Source organism: Herpailurus yagouaroundi, unplaced genomic scaffold, assembly GCF_014898765.1.
Source record: "Herpailurus yagouaroundi ecotype Mexico unplaced genomic scaffold, PumYag 29, whole genome shotgun sequence".
Classification (NCBI taxonomy): Eukaryota; Metazoa; Chordata; class Mammalia; order Carnivora; family Felidae; genus Herpailurus; species Herpailurus yagouaroundi.
In genome coordinates this window covers 48,994,762-49,021,513 of record NW_024412377.1, presented here as the reverse complement: position 1 = coordinate 49,021,513, position 26,752 = coordinate 48,994,762, and the positions used below count along the sequence as shown (strand labels likewise).

At 45.7% G+C, this 26,752-nt stretch overlaps 1 protein-coding gene across 1 annotated transcript in view; it reads left to right on the top strand.

Annotated features, from left to right (window-relative positions):
- ADAM19 (ADAM metallopeptidase domain 19) overlaps nt 1-26,752 on the top strand; it is an 81,051-nt gene that overhangs the window by 30,135 nt on the left and 24,164 nt on the right. Inside the window, exons 4-9 of the mRNA XM_040443273.1 lie at nt 2,141-2,219; nt 8,366-8,442; nt 17,353-17,545; nt 18,302-18,367; nt 22,892-22,963; nt 26,501-26,667. Coding sequence (XP_040299207.1) covers nt 2,141-2,219; nt 8,366-8,442; nt 17,353-17,545; nt 18,302-18,367; nt 22,892-22,963; nt 26,501-26,667 — 654 coding nt within the window. The remainder of the gene's footprint in view (nt 1-2,140; nt 2,220-8,365; nt 8,443-17,352; nt 17,546-18,301; nt 18,368-22,891; nt 22,964-26,500; nt 26,668-26,752) is intronic.

Below are 26,752 nucleotides of genomic sequence, written 5' to 3'. Positions count from 1 at the left end.
TTAATGGCTGGGGAGACTTAGGGGAAAATGGGTAGATTATATCAGTTTTTCTGGGTTCTTCCATCATAATCCCTGGTGAAAGCAATAATGATAATTGCTGACCTTTACAGAGCTTACTCTATGCCAGGCCTGGTGTTAAGCCCTTTTTGTGCATTTTGTTATGATACTCTTAATATAGCCCTATCAAGTAGGCATATTATCCTCATATTTGCAAGGAGAGGAAACAAAGGTTCAGAGAGGTAAAGTAACTCACTCATGACCATGGAGACAGTAGATGTCAGAGCTGGAATGTAAACTTCATTCTCTCAGACTCCAGACCATGCTCCAAGCTCCTAATGCTGAAAACAACTCATTCATTCAATTACTAGTTAAGTCATTCTTTCATTAAATAAATGTTAAGCACTGGTATGTACTGGTGCACTAAACAGCTTGGCCTCAGTCCTCCTGGGGCCTATGGTTTATCTCCCGCAGACAAATGGGTGACTCCTTCCTTGGATCCTTGGCTTATTAGGTGCTAAGGAGAAAGACATAGGGCTGGGAGACAGACGCTGCCAAGTGAGCTACAGACCCAGAGTTTTCATGTGAATGAGAGTTTCTCTACACAAGCTGGGTTTTGTACTTTGCTTTATTTTTACATTTTTCTGTTGGGTTTCTTTTCTTCTTGTCCAAGCCTTGATGTTGAAGGGCTTGATGTAGTAGAAGAGATAGTTCTTGTGACATTTGCCTTCTGGCTGCACTCCGGAGTGGAGAGGAATCTCAGTCAGGAGTCCCAGAACTTACAGCCAGAAGTGACTCTGGAGACCCTCTTCAACGGACCTCGTCTTGCTGGGAAATGTCCTCTCGTCCAAAACCAGGGTTGTCTCTGCACATTCCTTTGGCTCTCTGCGCTGGCCTCAGTCTATACTTTCTTCTTCCTAAAAGCAGTTTCAAATTAGGTTTTCAGGTTTCAAAATAAATAATTATTTTTTAAAAAAATCAACCAGTTTTTAGAAATATGCAACTTAGATTGTGAACATCTGCAATGCCCTGAGATAACCACCATTAACAATGGGCATTTGCTTCTCCATGTGTTCTCAATGCCTACACTTGTGTGTATTGTTATCAGTTTTTCATTAGGAGGGATTTTTAAAATGTGTATTTTCCTGAAATGTATTGTTTTGATCTAACTCCATTTTTAAACATGTTTTTCCATGTTAGTACATCTAGATCCTCTTAATTCTTGTTTTGTTAGACTTCAATTTCTCTTCCATGAGACACCTTTTTGCCCTTAGACTTCAACTTTCTATAGATGCATTTTGCTTTTAATGTGGCTGAGCTAGTTGAAACGTCCATTTGGCTCTTTTATTTTTCTTTTAACTTTTAGAGAAATGCTAAGAACCTTGTTTGGTGTTGCCTTGCCTTTGATGAGGGATTCTTAACTTCAGCTTCAAGGGGTCTGTGGCAAGAGAGAAACCGATGTGAAGTTTTAGAAAAGAAAAGAAAATAAGAATTTGTTGTAAGGGTAACACAGAACTACCAGGTCTCAGGACATCGGGACCACTAGGTCTCAGCAAAGGCAGACAAAGGCAACTCTGGGAATCGAGGCAGCAGGAACAAAGGAACAGATGAATCGCTTCCATCTGATTGGTTTTTGCAACATCACTCCATTGGCTTAGCTTGGAACATGGGCCACTCTTGGCCAGGGCCAGGTAGGACACCTTGATTGGCAGTCTCACCAGAACATGCAACAGGATGGAAGGATTCCCATGAAGAAAAATTGGCGAGCCAATACTGCAAGTTGGTGGATGCAGTGCTAGCATAATTATAGGTACAAAAGAGCGTCCAAAGACCTTGGGGAAATTTTGAATATGGGTTCGCTTGTGTGTACTCCCAGGACCCAGAAAAAGTTGCGACCACTGCTGTCGTTTTGTCTCCTTCATCTGGTTGTGTCCATACTAAGTGATGATCCCATTAAGAACAAAATTAATAAACTTCCTCCTGGTTTTCTTTTTGTTCCGTAAGCCCTTAGGGCTGCTCATTTTCTTCTGCACAGAGATGCTTGGGTGGTTCTTCCTGGGTCATTTAGAATGACTGCCCACTGTTTCCAGGAGGGTGGAGGCCAGCACCTAAAGAGACAAATGTCTATGTTTATTCTTTGCAGGTACCTTTTTGCTCCAGCCTACACAGAAACCTATTATACTCCAAGTGGCAACGCTCAAACCACCATGCTGAAATCTGAGGTGAGTTCAGGTCAGCAGGGATCTGTCAAGCAGCTGGCCTGTCCTGGTCCCACCCCCGGGAAGTGAGGAGATATGTGGTGGGCACAGTCCCTCCTCTGGAGGGATTGTTTGCCCTGACCCCAGACCCAGGGCATGAGCAGGAAAAGCAAAATGTGAATTTGTTGTTTCATAAGGGCTCCCTCTCCTCTGCTGACTAAAATGATCAGGCAAACATAATATTTTAGGTTAAGTGCCTCTGACTACAATTGGCATAAATCATTACAAAGCAGACATTTTCTCTGTTGTATGTTAATCACCCACATATTAACAAAAGTTTAAGTAAAAGGAATGATTTACTGGTAATCCTGCCATTGCACTTAATTAGATGTTTAATTGAGACTTTTCCATATGGATGTATAAGGTTTTGTAGTCTGCCTTTTTTAATGGGATTTTAGGTTTCATAGATTTTCTCGTTTTGCTGCCATCTTCATATTGGATATTTTCCCCCTCAAAAGTGTTTTTGAGTTTGGCTATTTGCAAAAAGATTTGTCATTTAAAAAATGGTCTTTCAAATGGTTTCTCAGAAGGATGAATTTTAGTCTGCTTCACCACACCCCACTGGTGGGCACTTAAGGTAGCGAATTGTACACGTTTCATGGTCTGCTAGCTTTTCCTACTGAAGTACCTGCTAGTGTTCATGGGGTCAGATCAGTGGTTCTCAGCTGGGAGTGATTTTGTTTAAAGTGTTTCTTTTATTTAAACTTTTGTTAACATGTGGGTAACTCACATAATGCAAAGAAAATAGGATTCGGGATGATTTATATCAATTTTAATCAGATGCAGTTACCCTAAAATATTCTATTTGTTTCTTTGACCATTTTGGCCAGCAAAGGCTTGGGGGACACTTGGCAATGTCTGGAGCCAGTTGTTGACTGTCATGACTGGGAGGTGGATGCTACCAGCATCTGGTGGGTAGAAGCCAGGGATCCTGCTAAGTGTCCTACAGTGCATAAGGCAGCCTCTCCACAACAGAGGATTATCTGGCCCCAAATGTCAACAGTGCCCAAGGTGAGACACTCTGGATTAGAGTGACCCTTCTCGGACCATGCAGATGAGATGGGGTGAAGAAGGGAAGATGGAACACCAGTGGTCTTCTGCCTTTGGGGCAGGACATCACGCACTTTTGTGGCATGTAGATGTGGAGGTGTGGTGTATAGGGCCACAGGGTAGGTCCCTCTGCCTCAGTGCTCCTCTGGCAGCTTCCTGTGGAATCTTAGATTCCTGCATGGCCCATCTTTAAAATATCCCTGTTAGAGGGTAGATGTCCAAAAGGCCATGGCAGCCACCATCAGTCAGTAAAAGCTCAGATTAGTTTATCAGCTTAGCCTTGGATGGGGAAAGGGACTCAGGACAGCTAAGTTTTTTTTTTTTTTTTTTTTTAATTTTTTTTTTAACGTTTATTTATTTTTTGGGGACAAAGAGAGACAGAGCATGAACGAGGGAGGGGCAGAGAGAGAGGGAGACACAGAATCAGAAACAGGGTCCAGGCTCTGAGCCATCAGCCCAGAGCCCGATGCGGGGCTCAAACTCACGGACCGCGAGATCGTGACCTGGCTGAAGTCGGACACTTAACCGACTGCGCCACCCAGGCGCCCCAGGACAGCTAAGTTTTGATAGATCTAAGAGGTCTGGAGCATAGTAATCAGGTGGCTGAGATGCTGTGTTGGATTGCTGCATGTGAAGATTAATGCAATCTTACTCACCAAGACCTTCCTGGATAGGGAAGGAATTGGCAGTGTGGCCACTACCCACAACAGGCAAGTTGGCTATGTCTTCTCATCTCTGGGGAGGCTATCCAGCTGTGGCTCCCCACCTTCTTCAGTATCCCTGGTCAAAACCTCTTCCATCATTGAGACTAAAGTTCTGTGCTTCCAGGGAGGGAGCGAGAGGGCAGGCACGCCTCGAAAGCCCCTACACATAAGCACCTCACAAAGCACGGTCCTCTCAGTTTGGCTCCTGCACTTCTCTACCCACAGCTCAAGAATGGGTCTCAGTGCACAAGTTTACCATGAGCTCATACTTCCTGCTATGAAAGCCCCCTTGGGTGGCCCCCTCAGGCCGAGAAGCTGAGAAGGAATGCGATGACTTCATGACTGTTCATTTACTTGTTCTTTGTGCTCTCAGAGTCAGGCAGAGATGCTGTGAGGGCCTTTCAGATGGAAGAGAACTTCCCCTCATTCCCGGAACTCTCCTTCTTCTGGAAGGTCTTGTTGACCAAAGCACATCCTAGCTGAAGTATGGGATAACCCATTGTTTTCTTATATCCCCTCCTGCAGGACTCTTGCAAAGCCCCCACCCGGCCTCAGGGAGCTCCTAGTCAGCTTTCTTATCTGGGAGCTGAGGACTTCAAAGAGAAATGAGAATAGAATAAACCACTTGGCTGTGCTTGACCCCAATGTTGAGAGCCACGCCCTGCTACCAGCCTGGGCCTGGGATAGTGGGAGCTCTGGAACTCTGGGAACTTCCTCAAACTCATCAGCCAGGCCTGTAGGAGTTACAGAGTTTGGGGTCTAAAGCCAGGGTTGTAGCCTTGGCTTTAACTAGCTATGTGACCTTCAGCAACCCTTTGACCACACTAGTATTGAGTTTCTTCATCAGAAAACTGGATACGCTAAGATCTGACTCTCAGAGCTGTAGAAGGGTACAATGAATCACTGGTTTTATGAGAATTTATAAACATCTCTCCCAACACCACATTTTATTCATGAGGAAATGGAGAGAAGAGAAAAAGTAACATGCTTACCTTCAGATAACCAGTAAATGGCAAGGCTTAGACTAGAGCTCAGTCCTCCTTGGTTCTAGAAGAGAGAAGAGCTGTAACAAATGAAGCCCTGTGCACTTTCCTGGGGCTGCTTTTGCCAGGGGTGGCTATGGAGTCTGGAGTCAGGCTGCTATCATTCCAGTCTCCACCTGGGTGTGTGACCTTGGGAAAGACTTGAAACCTCTCCAACCTTTAGTTTCCCCCACCTCCTTTTTTTTTTTTTTTTTTAATTAATTTATTTTGCGAGAGACAGAGCATGAGTGGGAGAGGGGCAGAGAGGGAGAGAGAGAGAGAGAGAATACCAAGCAAGCTCCACGCTGTCAGCACAGAGCCTGATGTGGGACTTGAACCCACAAAACTGTGAAATCATGACCCGAGCTGAAATCAAGACTCGGATGCTTAACTGACTGAGCTACCCAGGTGCCCCTAGTTTCCCTTTTTAAAAAATGGGAATAATAATATCTACCTCCTAAGGCTGTGAGATTGTCAGAATTAAAAGGAAAAAATCGACATCAGTTTTTTTATCCAGTAGTAAGGGCTGGATAGATGTTAGCCCTTACTGTTTGTAACAGGAAATGGTGGGATCATTATCATACACGATGATGTGTGTGAAAGCCCCTGGTAAATTTAAAGCATGTTACAAAAGTCAGTTGTTAATGCTATTTCAGAGAGCACTCAGTGAACACATCAGTCCAAAGATGTACAAAGAGGTACAGGGATCCTTCACTCCCATCCCTGGATCTGAATTCTCTTTATCTGTAGAGGTACTTAGATTTTTGAAACTAGCTGACCCCCATTCTGAACTTCTTGACTCCCCGTCATTCCAACATCTGCTAACCCCTTTTACTCCATAAAAGCCAGGCCCCCTCTTCCACTTGTGAATGATCCTGGGCCGTGGAGTTCATGGCCCTGTAGCTGAGTTCTAAGGATCAGGTTCAGAATCCGAGCATTTGATGATGTGTCTCCAGGTCTTGGAATCTGGGGATGGAGGGAGAAACCATGTGATAGTCTGGCATTTGCAAGCAGATGCAATCGTGGCTGGAAAAAAGGTTGTCCCTGCCTCACCTTGTCTCATAGGTGCAACACAGTGGCTTTCCTTTGTGCACCTCTGGTCAGGATCTGACTTGTTTGATGTCCAGGAGAGTTTGATGCAGAGAGGGGCTGCTGCCTGTCCCTCGTCCGGAGGGCCTGAGCCCAAATGGGTGGAGGAGCTGCACTGCTGGCCAGTGGGTTGTCGCCAGGTGGAAGGGCACCCACCAGTGGTCTGGGGACTGACCCTGAACTGAGTGCCAGCCTGGCCCATGTCCTGTGATCTGACTGCGTGGCTCAGCTGCATGGGACATAGAATTGGTGTGGCGATGACTGAGGATTCAGGCTCTTGGTTGGCTTCCAGCTCTCTCAAGGCCACATTTTGCCTTTGACAAGGAGAATTTAACGCCTATAACATGATCACTAAGGTTTATTGCCGGCCACTCTGGGCCAGGCGCCCTGCACTAGGTCCTTGATGTACTGTATTCTCACAGCCACCTCGTGAGGTAGAGACTGAAGACACTGGAGGTCTGAGAGACATTGTGAACTGTTTGCATCGCTGGCAGGTGTGGGAGCTTGTGTTTAAATCTGGCCTGGCTGTGCCAAAATGCTTGAATTTAATTATTGGGCTGTCCTGCCTCGAGGTGGGTGGAAGGTGGAGCCAGAGAAAATGCAGGAATGGGTTAGCTGTCTCCTGGGTCACATCCTTGCCGGCTGGGGATCAAAGAACAACTACAAGCAAGTGTGGTCCTGGTGATGGATCACTTGGATTGTTCTGTAGGCTGATGCCCGAGATTTCTTTTTTTTTTAAAGATTCTATCTACGCCCAACGTGGGGCTCAAACCCACAACCCCAAGATCAAATGTCACGCGCTTCACTGACTGAGTCAGCATGGCATCCCGTGATGCCCGAGATTTCTGATTGGCCCCGCTCTGCTTTGGGGGGGGGGGAAGAGAGAGCTCCTGGGTCTGCAGCTACATAGCTTATACCCTTCCTAAGACCTTTGCAGAACCTGGCTCTGCCCTGGGGATTTTCCCTTCTCTCTGTTCTGACCAGCTTCTCTCTCTTGAACTATCTGGGAAGAGGCTTGGAGGAGCGCGTCCCTCGTTATCACCCTGTAGGGGAAAGTCGTGGTTTGTGCTTCAGTGCTCCCACAGCTGTGTTGGCCTCGTAGATGCTCTGGTGCGCCTACTTATGAAACACTCTGCTGGCACCTCCCAACTTTTACTTCAAGCCTCTCTTCACAGTTTGTAATTAAATCTTTGTATGGCTTTTTAATTAAGATTGGCTCTCACAAGCCTGTAAGCCCCAGGAAGCCTGGAGCTGTGTCTGTTCGCTCCTTGCTGTGTCTCCCGGGCCTGGCTGGGGGGCCTGGCGCATGGCGCGGTGCTCAGCAGCTGTCTGTAGTCACGAGGAGTCCAGCCAGGTCGGGAAGACCAGATGGCTGTGAGACACAGCAGTGAGAGAAGAGCATCAGAGCTCCATGCATCCATGGATGCAGGTGCCAAGTCAAGTCTGATCCAGACACACAGGGACTCAGGGGAGGTGGGGAAGAAGGGGGGCTGTTGGATTCCCAGGGCTGCCATAGCAAAGCAGTGTGAACTCGGGAGCGTAAAACGCAGTTCCGGAGGCTGCAAGTCCAAACTCACAGTGTCAGCAGGGGCCAGGCTTCCGCTGTAGTCCCTTGGGAGGAATGCTTCCTTGCCTTTTCTAGCTTCTGGTGGCTCCTGGCAGAGTCTGTGGTGCTGCTTGGCTTGTAGCTGCATCTCTCTAATCTCTGCCACTGTCTTCTAGTGGCCTCTTCTCTGTCTGTCTGTCTGTCTCTCTGTGTCCTCTCCTCTTTTTTTAATAAAGAAAAATGATAAAGTCCAGTGTGACTTCATCTTAATTTAATGACATCTCTAAAGACCCCATTCCAAATAAGATCACACTCAGGTTCTGGGTGGACACACATTTCAACTCTGCGGGGCAGCCACAGAGGTGACCCCAGCCAGTGTTTCCTGTGGTCACATGTCCTGGAAAGAGCTCTGAACTAGACCTGAAGTCCTGGCTTCTCTGACTAGCAGGGAAACCTTTGGAAAATCTTTTTGCTTCTCTGAATCTTGGCTGCTTCATTTGTTCAGTCGGGATGATGACATCTGCCCTGTCCCACCTCCCAGGACTATTATGAGGATCAAATAAAATGGTGGCTTGGAAAGCTCTTTGCAGAGTGTAAGTTAAGATCTATATAATCATCCCTGACCTTCACAAGACATTAACATCGCCATGCTTATCAGTGTCCTTTGGCCTGACCACCCCCCCCTTTTCTCCTTGCTAGGACCACTGCTTTTACCACGGGACGGTGAGGAAGGCAGAACAGTCCAGTGTCACACTCAGCACCTGCCGGGGAATAAGGTAAGAGGCCCTGACAGTGCTGGCGGAGCACCTGGCCCTCTCTCTAGACAAGTGGTAGGGCTGGCCCTGGGCAGGGTCCTTGAGAAGCTGTCTGTTGAGAGTGTATGCCAGCCAGTTCTAAGAAGGGCTGAGCTTGGCAGAGAAGAGGGGAATCATTGATGATCCACATTTTCACTTGGATTGAGCTCTGTCTTGAGGAACTTGAATTTATTATTATTTAGGGATGGTGAAGCCAACAGGCCAGGAGATGACTGCCATTGAAAAAATAGTTTATTGTACTCAAGATCCCAAGAGGAGGGGCACACCGCATAGGGAAGCATACGGGTCAGTCAGGGGGCAGGGTGTGGGAGATGGGAGGATGTGGGCAAGAGTCTTTACTGTGGTTTCTACAGGAAGAAACAGGCAAAGCAGGGTAAGTATGTTTAGTATTGGCTACTTGGAATAATTCAGTGGGATCTGAGGCACAGGGGCTCTTCCCAGTTGTCTGGAACCTGGCCCTGGGGTGACCAGGGTAGGGGGACAGGGGCCCAGAGGGTGAGAGCCTGAATTTGAAACTTGCTTACCATCCTGGGAATGGGCCAATCCTGAGAAGGGCAAGGCCTCAGCTGTCAAAAAATCAGAATATCGAAAATAAAAGACAGGGTTCATACACTTGAAATGAGTGTGAGCACTTATTCCCACTTCTCCTTTGCTCTTCTCTGGTAGAAGTACTTGTAGGTGGTAAGAAAGGAAATGGAAGAGGAGAGGAGAAGAGAAAGGGAAAGCAAGGTCACTTTCAAGAAGGTCCAGCTAGGTCCTTGGAAAGGTCCACTGGAAAGAGAATGGCTCTTCATTCTCTGAACCAGACTCCCTGGGTTTGAGCCAGGAGCAGTTGACCAGCTGGGTAACCCTGGGCCTCAGTGGTCTCCTGTGTAACATGTGGATAAGGGGGAAATGTCCCTAGTGTCACAAGGATTGAATGTGTTAATAGATCTCTAACGTTCAGAACTGGCTGGCATAAAGTAGCACTCAACAGCCTCCTGGCCCCTTGCTTCCTAGGTGCCCCGTTAGAGGGGCGATATTGACACCACCTGGGAGCCTCTTCAAAATGCAGTATCTCAGGTCCCACCCAGAACAAGTGGATCACAGTCTACATTTTACCAAGATCCCCAGGGGATTCGTGTTCACATTACAGTTTGTACCTGAGAATACATGTTTCTCAAATACTTGTTTCTCTCCTCCAGCCTATGCTAGTGCTTTGCATATAGTAGGATCTACACGTGTATGTTGAAGTAATAAATATCATTCATTTAGGCTCTTCCCACTCTCTCCTTCTTTTGGAAAAGAGATGAGGATCTGAAAAACCTGTATTCTAATTGCCAACACTACGGGTTTTACAATTGGGTTTTAATTGCCTATACTACGTGGCACCTATACCCAGTGTGTTGATGAATTGACACTATGGGGGGAAAAAAGGGGCAAAAAAGCCCTGAGTTGTAGTATCTGCCAATATGCTGGTAGAACTACTCCCACCATAACCAATTTAAAGCTATGAACGTGACGTTACTGAAGGCAGCTTTGGGAGGTATGCACACGATGGGCTCCCATGAATTAGTAGGAGGTGTTTCCACTGTGTACCCTTCCTCTCTGTTGGTCAGTTCATTCAGTGACTGTTTCTTTCATTCAAATTAATATCGGGTGCCTACTCTAAGCCCATGTCCTACACAGGTAGAGGAAAGACAGACATTGAAAAGTAATTTTCTGGGCCCTCAGTTTCCTAATCTGTAAAATGGGCATTGATGATAGGCATGGTAGACCATGTTAAGTGCTGTGTTAGCTCTATAGCACTCTACAGACATACGGGATTATTATCATTTTACAACAGGGAAGCCATGCCAACTAAGACTTACCCCAGGCTCACATGCAAGTGCAAGGCCCCTCATGCTGCAGATCCCATGTGTTTGTTTATAAATTGGACCACGTCTCCTCTGTAAGGCCTCGTGTTGAGTCTGCCGGAGGGAATTAGGCAGGAAACAAGCTTTGGCTGGGAGACCATAACTGTGGCTCCAGATCCCCTGCTCAGATGACCTGGTTGAGCCAAACCAACTGGTCTCCCAGTGGTGTTTACAGACCCGGCCACCACCACCTGCAGTCTGCAAGTAAACAGTGTGTCTCCCAAGAAGGAAGAAAGGGAACATGCAGGTGTGACTTGCTTCTCTCTTCCTCTGTCTCCATGGTCTGGAGCAGTGGGAACTTGGCTTGGACTCTTGCAAATCATTCCTGCAGCCGTGCTGACAGGGGGAAACCGGGTGAGCCGTCCATGTGTTTCTATTTTGCATGCTTCCCTCTGGTGCAGTCCACCCATCTGACTGTTCCAGCCTTCTCACTACACACCTTAAGAACTTACGGGTGTCTGTGGGCCCGGCTGACCTCAGAGCCAGAGACGCATGCCAGATGTCTCGATTCAGACTCTAGAGAAGGAGAGGCTGCAGCAGCCTTCTAACCCACGTAACCCCCAAGTCACTCCCCAGGCTCATAAAACCATGCTGCAATGGAAAAAATCTCCATCGTGATTGTGCTTCCCTCCTGGGAACATGCCCCTCGTGATTGGAGAAAACAGGTAGGACTTATACCAAATGGAACCTTCAGGCTGATAATACAAATACAGAGGAGTTCACCTTAGTTTCCAGATTGTTGCTGGGCCCCCTCGTCTCTCCAAAACAGTACTTTGGGTGACTTTAATTGAAGCAGTAATACATGATCATAGTAAAAGCAAATTCGAATAGTACAAAAGAGGGTATAATGAAGGACAGGTTTCTTTTTCACCCAGGATTTTCGGGTTCCTCCCTCCCCAGAGGCAGCCATTGTTACCAGTTATCTTATTTATCCTTTTAGAAATACTTTTTTCAAAAAAAGAACATTGATATGTAATATAGTGTTTTGTAATCCCATTTGGGCCACTGACACCTTTGAGAATCACGTGGCAGCTGTGGATACTCATAAAATACACAAGTGAAATACCATTTCACTAGGGATGCTGGGTGTCCATGCCCCCGAAGCCTGTCTCTGATCAACGACTCATCCTCTAGATGTCTACCTGACTTTTCACATGTACAAATGCTTTGCAAAGTAACACAGTATAAATGTGAGGAGGGATGATTATTTGTGAAGAAATCTAGAGAGTACTGAGATGAAGTGATCGTGAGTGAGTCTGTGGGTTCTGGGAGATACTCTGTGTGTGTGTGTGTGTGTGTGTGTGTGTCCGTCCCTAGCTCACTGTCATCAAGAGAGGTATTGATTGCAAAAAAACATTTTTTTAAGTTTATTTATTTATTTTGAGAGTGAAAGCGAGGGGTTCAGAGAGTGAGGGAGAGCCTTAAGCAGGCTCCATGTGGGGCTCGATCACACCAATTGTGAGATCATGACCAGAGCCAAGATCAGGAGTTGGACACTCAATTGGCTGAGTCACCCCGGCACCCCAAAACATTTTTTTACCTCAATGGTAAGTTGTTTATTTTTAAAGAAAATGCTTATTAAAAATTATTATTGTACAACTAGTGTGTTAAACATTCAAATACTCGAGAAGTATCCAGTTAAAAGAAGTGCAAGTTCTGTATCCTGTTCCACGGTTCCATCCAATTGCATCTCCATGTATAATCACTGTTGGGGGTGTACATAAATGCAAGGCACACCCGTGTGCATACCTGGTGTTTCTTAATCCAAACGAGGTTACCCAGTACATAACATTCTGTAATTGTTTTCCAACTTAACATTATGTCTTAGACACATATAGATCTACCTCATTCTTTGCATGGCTGCATAGTGTCTTATGTATGTGTGTCTGGCAAGTTCATATACAGAGAAGGATATACAATAAATCATCTGTGGTTTTTATTTGATGCTTCACTCCTACAGTGGCTCTGTCCTCAAAACTCTGGGGCCCCCACTGACTGTGGTTATACCTTACTCCTGCCCAGGACTCAAGTCTGTGAGAGAGGCCAGGGAGAAAGAATATGAGATTAAAAGTGAATGCAAGATTATGTGTGCATGATGGCCTGGAAGGAGCTCAGAACTTAGAGTCAAGGAACCTGTGTTTGAGACCTAGCTCCACGCCTCCTGGCTGTGTGATCTCAAGCTTTCCCCTCCCCAAATCATTTTCTCCTTGGCTTTACCTTGGCTGGGCTGGCACCTCCCATGGGCCTTACTCAGTTTTGCAGACGTTGCTCATGGTGCAAGGGCTGCGGGTGGGCGGTGGGGGTGGGGGCTGGTGTCAGGATCCCACTGGGGAGTGAGGAACCTGTTGATCACAAGACTGGGCTCTTCCCCCTGGCTCTAGCTACTGACCTTGACAAGTTCCTTCTTCTCTGGGCTTTGGTTCCTCTCATCTGAAAAAGGAAGGTAGATCAGATCACGCAAAGGGCTCTTCCATGTTGGAAGTTCTGTGTCGCAGAGACAGTGGACAGTCTCAGGGAGCTGGGCACCTGGGGCAGGAGGAGGTGGCTCATAAGTACATGGCAGTCCATCCTTGTCTTCGCTTTGCCAAGGAGTGGCATGGCCTTTCCCTTTTGAATATCTGGCCTTCCTTCTGAAGAACAGACAATAAATGCTACCTGTGTATCAGGCACAGAGTAAGTCTTCACAGGGCAGTACCGTTCAGTCATGACAGGTATAGATTCCGGACTCAAGCCATTCCTGGTTTAAAACCTGACAACTCGGGGCACCTGGGTGACTCAGTCAGTTAAGTGTCCAACTTCGGCTCAGGTCATGATCTCACGGTTTGTGAGTTCAAGCTCTGCATTGGGCTCTCTGCTGTCAGCACGGAGTCTGCTTCAGACCCTCTGTCTCCCTCTCTGTCTGCCCTTCCCCCACTATCTTTGTCTCTTGATCTCTCTCTCTCAAAAATAAATAAACATTAAAAAAAAATTTTTAAAAACCTGACAACTCACTTTAATTCTCTAGTGTCAGTTTTCTCGCTTATAAAATGGGAATAATCATGACATCATTGGTGGATTTGCATTAGGTGATGAGTGCAAGCTCTTTGAGAGCAGGTACTCTCTGATCATGTTGCATCCCCAGCACCTAAAACAGCTCCTGGCACATAGTAGGTTCAATAAACCTGTGTTGAAGGGCTACCGAATGGCTGCCTATTCGTTCAGTCAATTATCCCAGCCACAGTGTGAGCCAGCCAGCATTATTGACTTAGCATAATGCTAGTAGACAGCAGAGCCAGAATTCAAATCCAGATGTGTCTCCCTCCTGAGCCCACACTCTCCACTTGTGCCTTGCCACCCTATCCCGGAGGGCGCACGTCACCTATATGCCTTCTGCCTACTGTGCTGCCTTTGATGTTCCCAGTAACTTTTTCTCCTTGGATGGAGACTGGGGAGGGAAGAGGGAAAGCAGGGTAACAGGGTGGTTACCTCTTAGAGCAGCTCTGGATGTAAGGACGTGGGATGTGTCCCCTTGGGTTTAGCTCCGAATGGACTCCGAAGGGTGCATTTGGGTAAGTCCTGTGGTTGTTCAGGAGTTAAACATGAATCGTTCGCTGCTGCCTGCCTGTCCTGCCCTGCCTGGGTTCCTCTGTATAATTTCATTTATATCAAGCTCCTAACAATGAGAAATAGGCTGGAGAATGGAATGGAGGATAGCGTGTGAGGTCCCAGCCACCCAGCCTCCTGGGCCCCCCTCCCGTGCCCTCTGGCTAAGCTCTGCCAGTGCTTACATTTAGCAAATTAGATCAACTGAGGCTCCTGGAAAGATAAATGACCCATAGGTGCTCAGGGGAGAGTAGCTAGCAGGATTTGGGGGTGGTGATAGGGGAGGGCCCCAGAAACTAGAGTCTCAGAACCCCCCTCCCCCCACCATCTTCAAAGCTGGTGCTCACTATAAAGTGCTCGGGCTTGTGCCAGCTTCTCCTCCAAACCAGGCAGTCTGGGAGGATTGCAACCGTGCCACGGGGTGAGTTACCGAAGAACACAGTAGGGAGGAGGGGAGGAAGTGGCCAGGAGTCTTACTGCTGGAAGGACCTTTGGTGTCCTTCTGAGCCTGTGTTTCTCAAAGTGTAATCTGCTCACTCCCTGAAGCAGAATCGCCTGGGGCTTTGTGAAAAGACAGGCTCCTGCCCCCAAGCCTGGGCTGCGGGCCAAACTTCCTGAGTGTAACTGCACAGGGAATTACCGGGGGACTTGTTTACAGTGCAGAAGCTCTGGCCTACAGAATCTGAGTCTCCTCCATCTGTATTTTTAATACACTCTGTAGAATATTCTAATAGATAGCTCTGAGAGCTCTGATCCTTGAGGTCTCTGACCCATAGGTTTGGAACTTGCTGATGGAGGCAGACGGCATAGAGGTTAAGGGCATGGGGTCCAGAGTCTGCCAGACCTGGCTATCTAACTTCCCTGGGACTCAGTTTCCTCATCTATAAAATGGGACTCATGATGGTACCTTATAACACTGATGAAATGAAAATGATGATTGTATGCACAATGCCTGGCATATGGTTAACTCTCAAAAAATGGCATCTAAAAATGAAAACTAGACTAAATGCCTCCTTTGTCTTCTTATCTCCCAGCAGACTGATATCTTACTTCAGACAGGCCAAGCAGACCTCAGGGAGAGTTTCTGGTGCCTGTTACTTAACTGGGAATATCTTTCTGATCCACTCTACAGGGCTGTTGTGACAGAGGCAGTGTGAGATTATGGTTAAGGTTGTGGGAACCAGACTGCTTAGGTTCTTACTACCTGTGTGACTTTGGGTCGGTTTATTATCCTCACCTAGCCCTAGTTTCTTATTTGTACAACAGGGATAACATTTGTAAAGATCAGAAATGTTGGTGTGAATAATAAAATACTCAGCACAGTGCCTGGACTATAGCAAAGCCTCTATATAGCCACCATGATTATTATTATTCACCATGCACCAATCTTTGACTTGATCTCTGTTCTATTTGGTCCAGAGGCTTGTTCAAATGATGCCTGGTCAACTACACTGGAACTTTCACTGGTTCCTGTGTGGAACTTTCCACTCACTGGGTATTATCTTCATAGCCACAAACTGATGCACACAAAACCGTCATCTGATTTGCGGTCAAGCCCTCTGTTTCCAATGTTTGGAGCCATTGGGAGAAACTGAGGTGACGGGAGGGGCCTTGGTCAGTTGAGATGAGAAGAAAGCTTGGGAACAGGATGCCCGCAGTGGCTCTGCCCTCTGCCCTTTCCTGCCTGGACTCAAGAGCGGATGTGACCCTTGCTCTTCACCCCACTCCCACCCCCAGCTGTTCAGGGGGCACCTTGGGTGTCCTGCTGTGGGGCTGGTCCAGGATTGCTGCGTCAGCCTGGGTGAGGCCGACGGGAAGTCATCAGGCTCCCTGGCACCGGAGTGAGGTCAGCCAGGGATGGATTCCAGGAAGGCTGCTGCTGATCAGAGGCTGGCTCTATCTCTCCCACAAGCATCGCAGGCTCTTCCCAAAGGGCAAAACCTGGGCAGGGCTTTGATGGGGTGGAGGCGGAGGTGGAAGCCAGGACAGCCAGAGAGAGGTCCTGCCAGTTTGGAGTGGCAAAGACTGACTTGGAGATACTTCAGCTTTTGAACATTCTGGAGAGAGGAGGGCCTGAGGTTTTGGAGCTCATGAAATGATGCTGATGCCTCAGGACCTCTTGCTGAGCTCCTTCCTCCCCCAGAGTCCTGACGGAGTGCATTCTCTTGCTATAGTATTCATCTCACTGCATCAAGGATGGCAAATACCTGCTATGTGGGCCTCTACTCACCCTTCCATTGATTATTTGTGATAGTGATTGATAATAAGTCATGGCACTCTTTCTCCCCTTGTGGAGATAAAGCTCTCAGAAGCCTCATTGATGTAGCACTCCCAGGCAGCTGTGTCTAATCCATCAGTGTTAGAAGCGATGAAATCTTTTTGCGCTCTCTGTTATATACTCTAGTGATTTATTCCCATGTTCAGAATCTAAGCTCCGTGGGGGCAAGCACTTTGTCTGTCTTGTTCACTTTTCCATCCTCATCAACTAGTCTGATGCCTGGCACATAGCAGGAGCTCAGGAAATACTTGTGGAATGAGTGACTGCCCTCCAGTGAGCTGTGAATTACTCAAGGACAGGGATTATATCCAAATCACATCTAGTACAGATTAAGGATTCATTGAGTGAGAGAATATAATGAATGAACACATGTCCTTATTCTGAGTTCAATCATTGTTTCTCTAACCAAGAGAAAAGAGTAATCACATGTCCTTGGTTGTGGACATCACTTCACTAAAGAGTGGCCTTGTTGTGGCTAGCAGGAATGCCATCGGTAATGCCTCTAGCTTTGGTTTCTGTACACAAAAATTTAATCCATTTAATCATCTGGAGTCCTGTTAAAGTAGTAAATTATTTGCATTTACACATGGGGAAACTGAGGCTTGGAATGATTTTATTTTTTTAAGAGGTTTGTTGAAGTCCATCTGACAGCTTAATGTTGGTGCTGAGACCAGAACTTGGGCCTCCTCACCCCTAGACCAGTGTTTCCTTTCCGGTCACCATACCATTTTTTTCTGAGTGTATAAAGTTTTGACTTTTGATTTGTCATATGCCATGTTTGAGTTTGAGAGGCTTTTGGGAATCCTGGTCTCACCATCCTTTCTATTATTAACTGTCCCAGGTGAGCCTTTTTGGAATCTTTGAGCTTTTTCATAATAAGCTTTTAAAACCTGAAATTGTGTGCCACCTTTCATATGCATGTGCATTTCTCTGGAGAGGAAGTCTAAGTTTGCATCAGATTCTCACCAGAAGTCATTATGCATGACCCATAATAAGGTTAAAAAACAGCGATCAAAACCAACATGTCATTTTGCATATGGGGAAACTGAGGCCTGAGCAAGAGACTTTTCCAGGACCATAATCTTTGACCAGAGATTCTGTTTCTCCCATTGACAGAGGACTGATTGTGGTGAGAAGTAACCTCAGCTACATCATCGAGCCCCTTCCTGGCAGTGAGGGCCACCACCTCATTTACAGATCTGAACATCTCAAGCTGCCCCTGGGGAACTGTGGGTTTGAGCACTACAAGTCCACCACCAGGGACTGGGTCCTTGAGTTTACGAACCAGACCAAGAAAAGACCTCGCAGGGTGAGTCTCAGTGCAAGAGTCAACCTGGGGGTAGGCTTGTCCCCTCTGAGGATCCTTACTTTGGATCCAGGGGTATTTCTAAATTAAAAGAGATGGCCAAGAAGGAGGAAATTACCTTTCTTTTATAGTCTAAGTTATTATCTTGTTCACTGCTGTGAGATACTCTTGTATTGGATGAGATAAATTGGATGGGAAAAACACTATGACATTTAAAATACCCTGAGATGCCGACTTCAGAAACTTTAAAATGTGAGAAAAGAATTTATGCCTCCCTTTTTGGAATAGCCACTTAACCATATGCACAAAATGCTTGTATTTATGTATACTGAAAATAGAGCTATGTGGTTTAAATGCTTTTTGGGAACTTGACTTTCAGCATGTTCCCTCACAGTATGTTGGCCTATGTACTAGCAAGCCCAGCTCATTACTTTTTGAATATAAAGGACTGGACTGATAGTCTCAGAGCAGCCCCAATGATAACCAAGATGGCAGGCAGAAGGTATAGTGAGAGTAACGGCGACTGCAGCCAGAATGGCTCTAGTGCTGGGTGTAAAGTTAGTAACCAGCACTGCTTATTAACTAGCACTATTTCTTAGTAGTTTTTTTTCAATATATGAAATTTATTGTCAAATTGGTTTCCATACAACACCCAGTGCTCATCCCAAAAGGCGCCCTCCTCAATATCTTAGTAGTTTTTCGAAATGAGGAAACGCTCATCATTTCTACAGCTCTGATCTGCATATATCTCTTTCTTAGATGAAAAGGGAAGATTTACACTCCATGAAGTACGTGGAACTTTACCTTGTGGCTGATTATGCAGAGGTAAGGGGGAGACAAGGGTTTTTGTTTTTGTTTTTATTTTTTTACAGAAAAGCACTCTTTTGATAGCTTCCATTCCAGGCTTCAAACCACTTTGGGGGAAATGCTGAAATATTGATCTTTTCCCAGTTTGTCATGTGATTTTGGCCTTAAATCTGACCAAGGGCTGTTTTTGCTCTTTTGAACAGTTGGGGGACTGGGGGGAAACAAGGAAAAATCTCTTCTGGCTCCATACATTAATCAGATAGAAAATCAGGCAACTAGTGTTATTTAGATGAACATTTCTTAAACTGAGTCTGAAGATCTTTAGGTTTTGGTGCTTAATCTTAGGGAGTCCATAAATTCTCTATAGAAATTTTAAAAAAAAAATTTTTTTTTTTTGCAAAGACAGAAAGTGTATTTGCAATCATCTGATTGAATATAATTTTCCAGCCCATGTGTGGGTCCATTTTTGTAATCGTGTTCGTGCCAGATGAGAACCATGGTTCCCAAAGCATCAGCGGCACCTGGGAACTTGTGAGGTGCTAATTCTTGGGCCCCACCCCAGACCTGCTGAGTCCTAATCTATGGGACTGGGGTCCAGGAATCCAATGTTTTAACAAGCCCTCTGGGTGACTCTGTACACAGGCAAGTTTGAGAACTACTGACCTAAGGAAAAGCTGTCTGCCTAATTCTATATTTCTCAAATCACGCCAGGTTTTCATGGGCCTTGGCTTCTAAGATTTGGTGAACACTTGTCTCTCTCACTCTTTCATTTCATTTGTTCATCAGCGATATCATGATTTTCTCTTATATGTCAAGCACAGTGCTTGGCCCCAGGAGATTAAGACAGACCTGCCCCTGACATCAGAGTTTATGGTAGGAGCACAAGAACTCTATAGTTTCAAGTGTGGTAACTGCCAGGATCGGTCTTTGTAGAGGATCAGAGCCAAGATAATGAGAAGTGCCCCATGGTTTGGGAATTGGGGTAAGCTCCCACGTGGTGATGTTGAAGCTGACACCTGAAGAATGGGTTCAGGTTTTAGAACCCATATTTGCCTAAATTCGTCATATTTCATCCCCAGTTCTCAGTTCATGTAGTGACTCACCCACAACTAAGCACATCTGGGTATGGAAAGGCACGACGAGCTGAGTACTCCCCATGTTCTAACACTGCCGCCTTGCCTGGGGATCCCCCCGAGCTCTGTCTGTCTCATTCCCCATCCAGATGGTGCAGTTAGCAGCTCCCCGGAAAGAACTCATCCCAAGGTGGCTTTACCTAGTCCATAATCCCAGAGCACAGATTGTGGAGCAGTGCAGGTTATGGGAAGAACACTAGACTCCAGGCCTGAAGAGCCACCTTCAAGAGTATTAGTGGCAGGAGCAGGTGGCCTTGCGCTGCCTTAAAGGACAAGGAGTTGTTAACGGGGCAGACAAGTGGAGGTGAAGGGCATTCCAGGCCAAGGGGACATCATGTTCTGCTTTGAGAAGAATTTAGCTTTGTAACTGATGTCAGTGTTGGTTTCTCCAGCAGCCTTTCCTTTTTTTTTTTTTTTTTTCCTTTTCTTTTTGTTTTCCTTTCCAAAGACTGGTGTATGTGTAGGGTAGGAGAGCAGTGTGGGGAGAAAAATCTAAAGCGGATTTAAAAACTGAGGCTCCGCCGTCATGGGGAGAGGTAACAGATGCTGGCTGCTGCCCAGCAGGACTGCCTTATAGTGAGAGGGCTGCTGGAAAAGAGCTGAGTTCCTGACTCCAGGACATTTTTCCATTTAAGCTTTTATTAGATGATCTGAGATCATCTAATACAGTGGTCTTGAAACTTTTTTTTTTTTTTAGCCACAGAATCTTTTGTTCAGATGAAAGCTCCTGGTACCCTGCTGCTCTAATGTAAAGGCGGGGTGATCCTCCCCTCTGGCCCTGCACTCGCCACAGTGGAATCTTGCTTCAGGGTTCTAAAACCTACTAGGTGCGAAACTCTGGAAGCTGAAGAAGTGGGGGTGGGGTAGGTATTGGGTGGGCACCTTTAGTCTCCTGGCCTTCAGGGTCACAGCAAACCCCCAAGAGGAAAAGTGGCTCCCAAGGTGCATCTAGGACTGGGGTGTGGTCTAGAGCCATCTTCCTGTTCCAGAGTAGAGAGCCTCCAGCACCAGCCTCATAGGCATTGATGATAGGCGGTGATTCGTGCAGCCTGTGGATCAGGAATATGCTCATTTCTCAGCGTCCTGGGCTTTGAATGATTCACTGGAGTGGGACGTAATCAGCCAGGCTGGGTTCACAGGCTCACAAACCCCCCGCCTCCCCACACCACTCCTTCCTGACTCCCTTTTCAAGTGATCTCTTACCCTCTGCAGGCAGAAATGTATCCCTGACAATTAATTAATCTGAGAGGTTGGGAAGACAAGGCAGGGCAGGGCTGCCTTATCTGTGATTTACAACCTGATGCTGAGACAGGCCAGGCTCCTTCTCTGGGCTCTGAACTCAGTGCAGGGAGCAGAGCCGCAGAGAGAGAGAGTTGTTGCAGTAAAAATGACCAGGCAGCTGCTCACTATCTGGGCCTAGGTGGGAGGGCCTGGGGTGGTTCTCTGTTTATTCAGTCCTCAAGTGAAATGGGAAATCTAGGCGGGGAAAGTGCAAGATAGGATGTTGCAAGATGATGCAGGATAGTTGTAAAAACAGGCATGCAAAGTGCTTTCATATTCTGGTCAGAATGTGGGGTAGTTGGGAAAGGCCAGGTGATGACCTTGTTTTACTTCCTGTGTCACCCTAGAAAGTATTGAGATATTTCTTTCTTTAGATCAGGGGTCCGCAAATTATAGCCTATTGCCAAAACCAGCCCACCACATATTTTTGTAAATAGAGTTCTACTGGAGCAAATGCTCCCTGCTGTGTGTATTGTCCATGGCTGCTTTTGAACTGCAGTGGCACAGTGGAGTAGTTGAGATGACACAATGTGTCTTGCAATGCCTCAAATATTTACAATCTGGCCATTTGCAAAAAGTTTGCTACTCCTGCTTGAGACTCTTAGACAACATGGTACATTACTTAAACTACCGTGGTAACATCAGGCAGCTGTTTGAAGATAGGATTAATATATTTGAATATTAATATATGTGAAAAACAATGAAATCTGATGTTCTAATAAATATTCGGTAAATGCTACAACACTTTCTCTGCAGGAAGACCAATTTAGAAATGGGAAGACTCCATAAAGAGAAACTTCAGGATTCACAAGTCATAGGTCCAAGTCATGGGGCTTTGCATTAAATTTATCTCTGTAGAAGGCAACGGTGAGGTGAGATGATTGACTGTTCTGATGAGTAACAGTCCTAAGGAAGCCCAGGAAAGTCCAAAAGCAGTGGGAGAATAAGAAATGGTGGGTTTCTCTCCTGTATCATGGCTGGGACACACGCCCGTGCCAACAAATACCCCAGAGTGTTTTATTTGGCTGTTCTTTGTGTTTTTTGCTTGGATATTTTTGCAGGATGGGGTGGAGGAAGGATGTGAAGGGTTGGAATTGAAGTAACGTATATAAGTGTGTATATAAGATAAATCACATAGGTTTTTATACAACAATAGCAGTGTACAGGACATACCCATAATTTGCAAATTTAGGTTGCAATTGTAGCAAATTTTATCTTTACATTGTGAAGCTTTCCTTCATCATTGCAGCTGAAAGAGATCAATCCCATTCAGGCAGGAATGAGAAATGTGAGGCTATACACTGAAATGTCTCCCTCCTGGTACCCATGGCAGACATTTATAATCGAGCACAGCACTCTTTCCTACTGAACCCCATGCAGTCTCAGAATTTTTGTAGAAAGGCACTGCCATCAGTCTGAGTGGCATGACAGATGAAGCCTGTTTTCCAAGGGCTTATAGTCCTGGTTGCCAGCACCCATGTGTGTCGTTCATGTGGCCTCATGCAGTATATATGTGCCCATTTTAATTGTGTACTCCTTAAATACAGAATCTGCCATTGTTGTTATTTCTGGCTCTCTTTCTGTTTTAATTTAAGGTCCTCTAGACCAGTACCAGGGTCTCACACACTGTGTCCTACCTCGTCCCAAACACAATGCCTTGTCATCAAAGACATTCAGCAGCTATTTGATCAGTGTTGATTGATCACATGTAGGGAGTCCTCATGAGATCCCTCTGATGATGGCTTCATGTTGGGGTGATGACCAAAACAAGGATCAGATTGGTCCCACTTCTAAGCCCCAGTGAGAGTTTGCAGGAGACCTGGTAATTTGGAGGACAGAAGAACAGATTTGATTTCAAGGGCTGGAGGAAGATAATTCAGTTCACTACACAACTATTACATGCTTACTGTGTGCCTGGCACTGAACTGATAGTTGGGGATACCAAGATGAATGTGACCCAGGTTCTACCATCCCTGAGCTGAAACTGTATGTAGGGGCAGGGAGGAGGAAGTCATATAAAAATAACTGCTCATAGAAGACTGGAGAAAATAAAAGCTAATTGAAAGACAAGAAATGGGGCACAGGAAGGGGTCCTGGGGTCTCACCTAGCTCTGCTTATTCCATTTAGTTTCAGAAGAATCGCCGAGACCAGGATGCCACCAAACACAAGCTCATGGAGATCGCCAATTACGTTGATAAGGTGAGACCAGGTGTGTACTTTGTGGGAAAGGTGCCAGCACCTTAAAGGTGCTGCAGGGTAGGAGATCACACGGCCCCTGAGCTTGCCTCGTGGATTGGTCACCCAGCCAGTTTCTGAGAGGCAATAGCAATGGTATAGAGGCTCAGGGTGGTCATGACAAAGCCCTCAACTATGTGACCTTAGCCAGGTAACTTACCTTCTTTGGTTTGCAGTTTTGTTTTGTTATGTTTTTAATTTACAAAGTAGAGGGCATGGCTTAAACCAATGGCCTGCAATTATTTTTGTTTTTCTGGTGGAATCCTTCTTTTAAATGAAATCTTAGGACGATGTCTAATATAAAAATCAGACGAAAACAGACTGCTCTAAACCAAAGCAAGGGTGAGGATCTGAAGTGATGTCCTCTTGCTTCTTCCCCTCACCCCTGCAATGGTTGCTGGGTAACCTAGTTTAAGAATGCTTTAAGGTTCAAAAAAAAAAAAAAAAAAAAAGACTGCTTTAAGGTTCTCTGAGGTTCCTTCCAGGTATAAAGCCCAGAAATTTTCTGACTTAGGGGAGAATTGAGGTAGGTCAGCATGGGAAAAGTACAGGGCCTTAAAAGTTGAGTGGGTTGTTTTGGGCAATCTGTATAGTCTCTATCTGTAAAATGATTCTAAAATTATTTGTCTCTTAGAAAGTCTTTGTGAATGGTTAACTTTCCTTGATCAGGCCCTTTTAAACATGTCCTTAGGAAATACCCAAATTCTTGAATTTTCCTAGAGCAGGCTGGTTGGGGACTTGGAAATACTTTATGTGAAACTGCAAACTGCAGTGGAAAAGGTAAACCTCTTGATAGGCTAGTAGTAAATAGTTTTTAAAAGTAGATTTTAATATGTTTGGGGTCACAGGTCTCTCGAGAATCTGAAAACATTTATTGTATGGTTTCAGGGCACTCATAGCACTTCTGAAGCTTAATTCTGGGCCTGTTAGGGATTCATGGATCCCAAGTCTACAGGGGAAATTATTATTATTATTTTTTTGGCCACTAATAGATAAAGAAGATAGCTTAAATTTTTTTTTATGGATTTTCAAGCAAATTTGCTAGTGTTCTGAAGTCATCAGGTGAGAGGGTCTGGGGTCTGTGTTTTTGTTTTGGCCTAGATGGCTCCGAAAACACTGGTCAGTGACAGGTGAAAGTCAAACATCAGCATTTCCTGGAAGGAAGGACTCCAGGGACACAGTTCAGTCCTCTTTCTAGCTCTTAATTCACTCAACAATAACATTCAAATGATTCTACATCCCAAACACTCAACATCTGGGAAAACAAGAAAAGCTTGTTTCCTGGGGGGGATACCAAGGAGGCAGATCCTGCCATTACTCACGTGACATCTATTGTTCTGGAGACTCAGCAGGTGGGAGGCCTGGCTGGGTCTCCCCTTCGTGGACTCTCCAGCTGGTCTGGGTGGTAGAACCAGGAGTGCAGATGAAAAGTGGAAAAGAGGGGACACCAAGCCCCAGCCCTTACTCAAAGCCCCTAGCCTTGCTAGCTGGTCCCTTCTGTTGAGCACTCTTGGTTTTCTCCTCAGCAGCTGACTTTAGTCACTCCAACTGGGGTGAGGGAAGGCAAATCCACTTCTCTGAGGCTTGCTGACCCAGCTACTTGAACTGAACTGTTGTTGAACTAAAACTGGAATGAATCACACTAATTTGCTGAATCATGAACCCAGTCCAAAATGTTTTTTCCTTAACTGTGAAAAAGCCAAGTTTAAGTCCTTAAAAGCTCCCTCATGAAGCAAGTTCAAATTGGAATCCAAACCCTTTGTTTTCTGTAATGATCGACCTGGCACAAAACTGGAAAATCAAAATTTTCTTTGAAATCTACTGATATTTCACTGAATCTGGAGCCCATCTTACAGCACAACTTCCAGCGGGGGGCAAGATGATTCTCTGGATGTGTTAATATGCCAGCACTTAACCAGTGAGGGTCTTGAGTGACTCTGAGACCTGATCTGATAACCTGGGCCTTAATCCTGGCTCCACCGTCCTCCCTCCGAGACTTTGGGCAAGTTACTGACTTTTTCTAAGCTTCTGTGTTTGGTACATAGAATGTGCTTGATAAACATTGGTGTTAGGATTGTTTTTAGTTGCTGCAGCCCCCGAGGGTTTTGGATTAAGATAGTATCTTCTGTTCATGTGATCCGGGTTTACATGCGTTGTTTTTTTTTCAAAGTTACTGCCTCAAGTGATCTCTAGGGTAGGCCAAAGAATCCCTTGAACATACGCCTTCCAGTAGTGCTTAGCTTTAAAGAAAACCCTCTTCCTGTTTACGTACGTGAGATGAAAGACACTGTGTCACAAAGGTAAGGTGTAGCTCTAATCTGAAGGATCCTGAGAGTCAGGTGTCATTTATAGACTCTTAGGCTCTCTGGGTTGGTCAGAACTCTGAAGGTTATCTGGACCTTTGCGGACCAATGCTGGCAACCTGTTTGTGGTATTGTTGACAAAGCCTGAACACCTCCAGTGATGGGAAAGGAAACTTTTGAGAATAAGCGTTCTCTCTCTACTTGTATATCATTTACACCCATTCACTTCCAAAAGGAGTGGGAGACATCACACAATAATCCATATACAATTTGGCATATCCATACAGCGAAATACTATTTAGCAATTTAAAAGAATGATAAACTGATACAGGCCATGAGATGGATGAATCTCAAAAACATGCTAAGCGAAAAGAAGCCGCAGACACAAAAGACCACATATTCTGTAATTCTCTTTATAGGAAATGTCTAGAAAAGGTAGATCTATAGAGACAGAAAATAGATTTGTGATTGTTTGGTTCTGAGGGTGAAAATGGGAAGTTACTATAAATAGACATGAGGGGCCTTATTGGTATGATGAAAATACTCTCAAATTGGATTATGGTGATCACTTTACTTCTTGGTAAATAAACTAAAAATATTGAGCTGTATACCCCCAAATGGGTGGATTTGATGGAATTTAAATTATACCTCAGCATACAAGAGGAATTTGGTATGAGAGAACTTTCTAGACACGTATAAAACAGGTAAGTACCATGTAAGGAATTGGGGGAGATGACTCCCAGGCAGCTGGACCATAGGTGCTTATTTACAGACAATGGTAGAGCTTAGCTCTGAGCTTACTCATGACTAACCTCATTTGAAAGCTTTTTTCCTATTTTAAAATGAAAGGGGTCTTACGTGTTTTACCTACTGGATGAGCCCCACTGTACGATTGAGTGAAACAGCGCTGATCCTATCTGTGCGTGAAAGCCCTGTACATGTTTGAAAGCAAGTCTGTGTCCTGTCCTGTCTCTAAGCTAAGTCACCCCAGCTCTGCCACCAGAATGTTGCACATTGTGCTCAGAATCTCACCGATCCTTCCTGAAAAAATGTGAATAGCCACACCTGTTGCCTCCCTGTCCTTAGGGGAATGTGCAGAAGAGGAATCTGGTATCTGAGTGCTTAGGCTAGGAAGGGGCTTATAAATCTCAGGTGGTGCTGACGGAGGAGGCTGTGGCTTTTCTGTGTGTGCTTTCAGTTTTACCGATCCTTGAACATCCGGATTGCCCTTGTGGGCTTGGAAGTATGGACTCATGGGAATATGTGTGAAGTTTCGGAGAACCCCTACTCTACTCTCTGGTCATTTCTCAGTTGGAGGCGCAAGCTGCTCACCCAGAAGAACCACGACAATGCACAGTTAATCACGTGAGTAGCCCTTTTCCATATAGGTTGCCTCAGCCCCGGCTGCCCACCCCTGCCTTCGGGGTGTGTGTGTGTGTGTGTGTGTGTG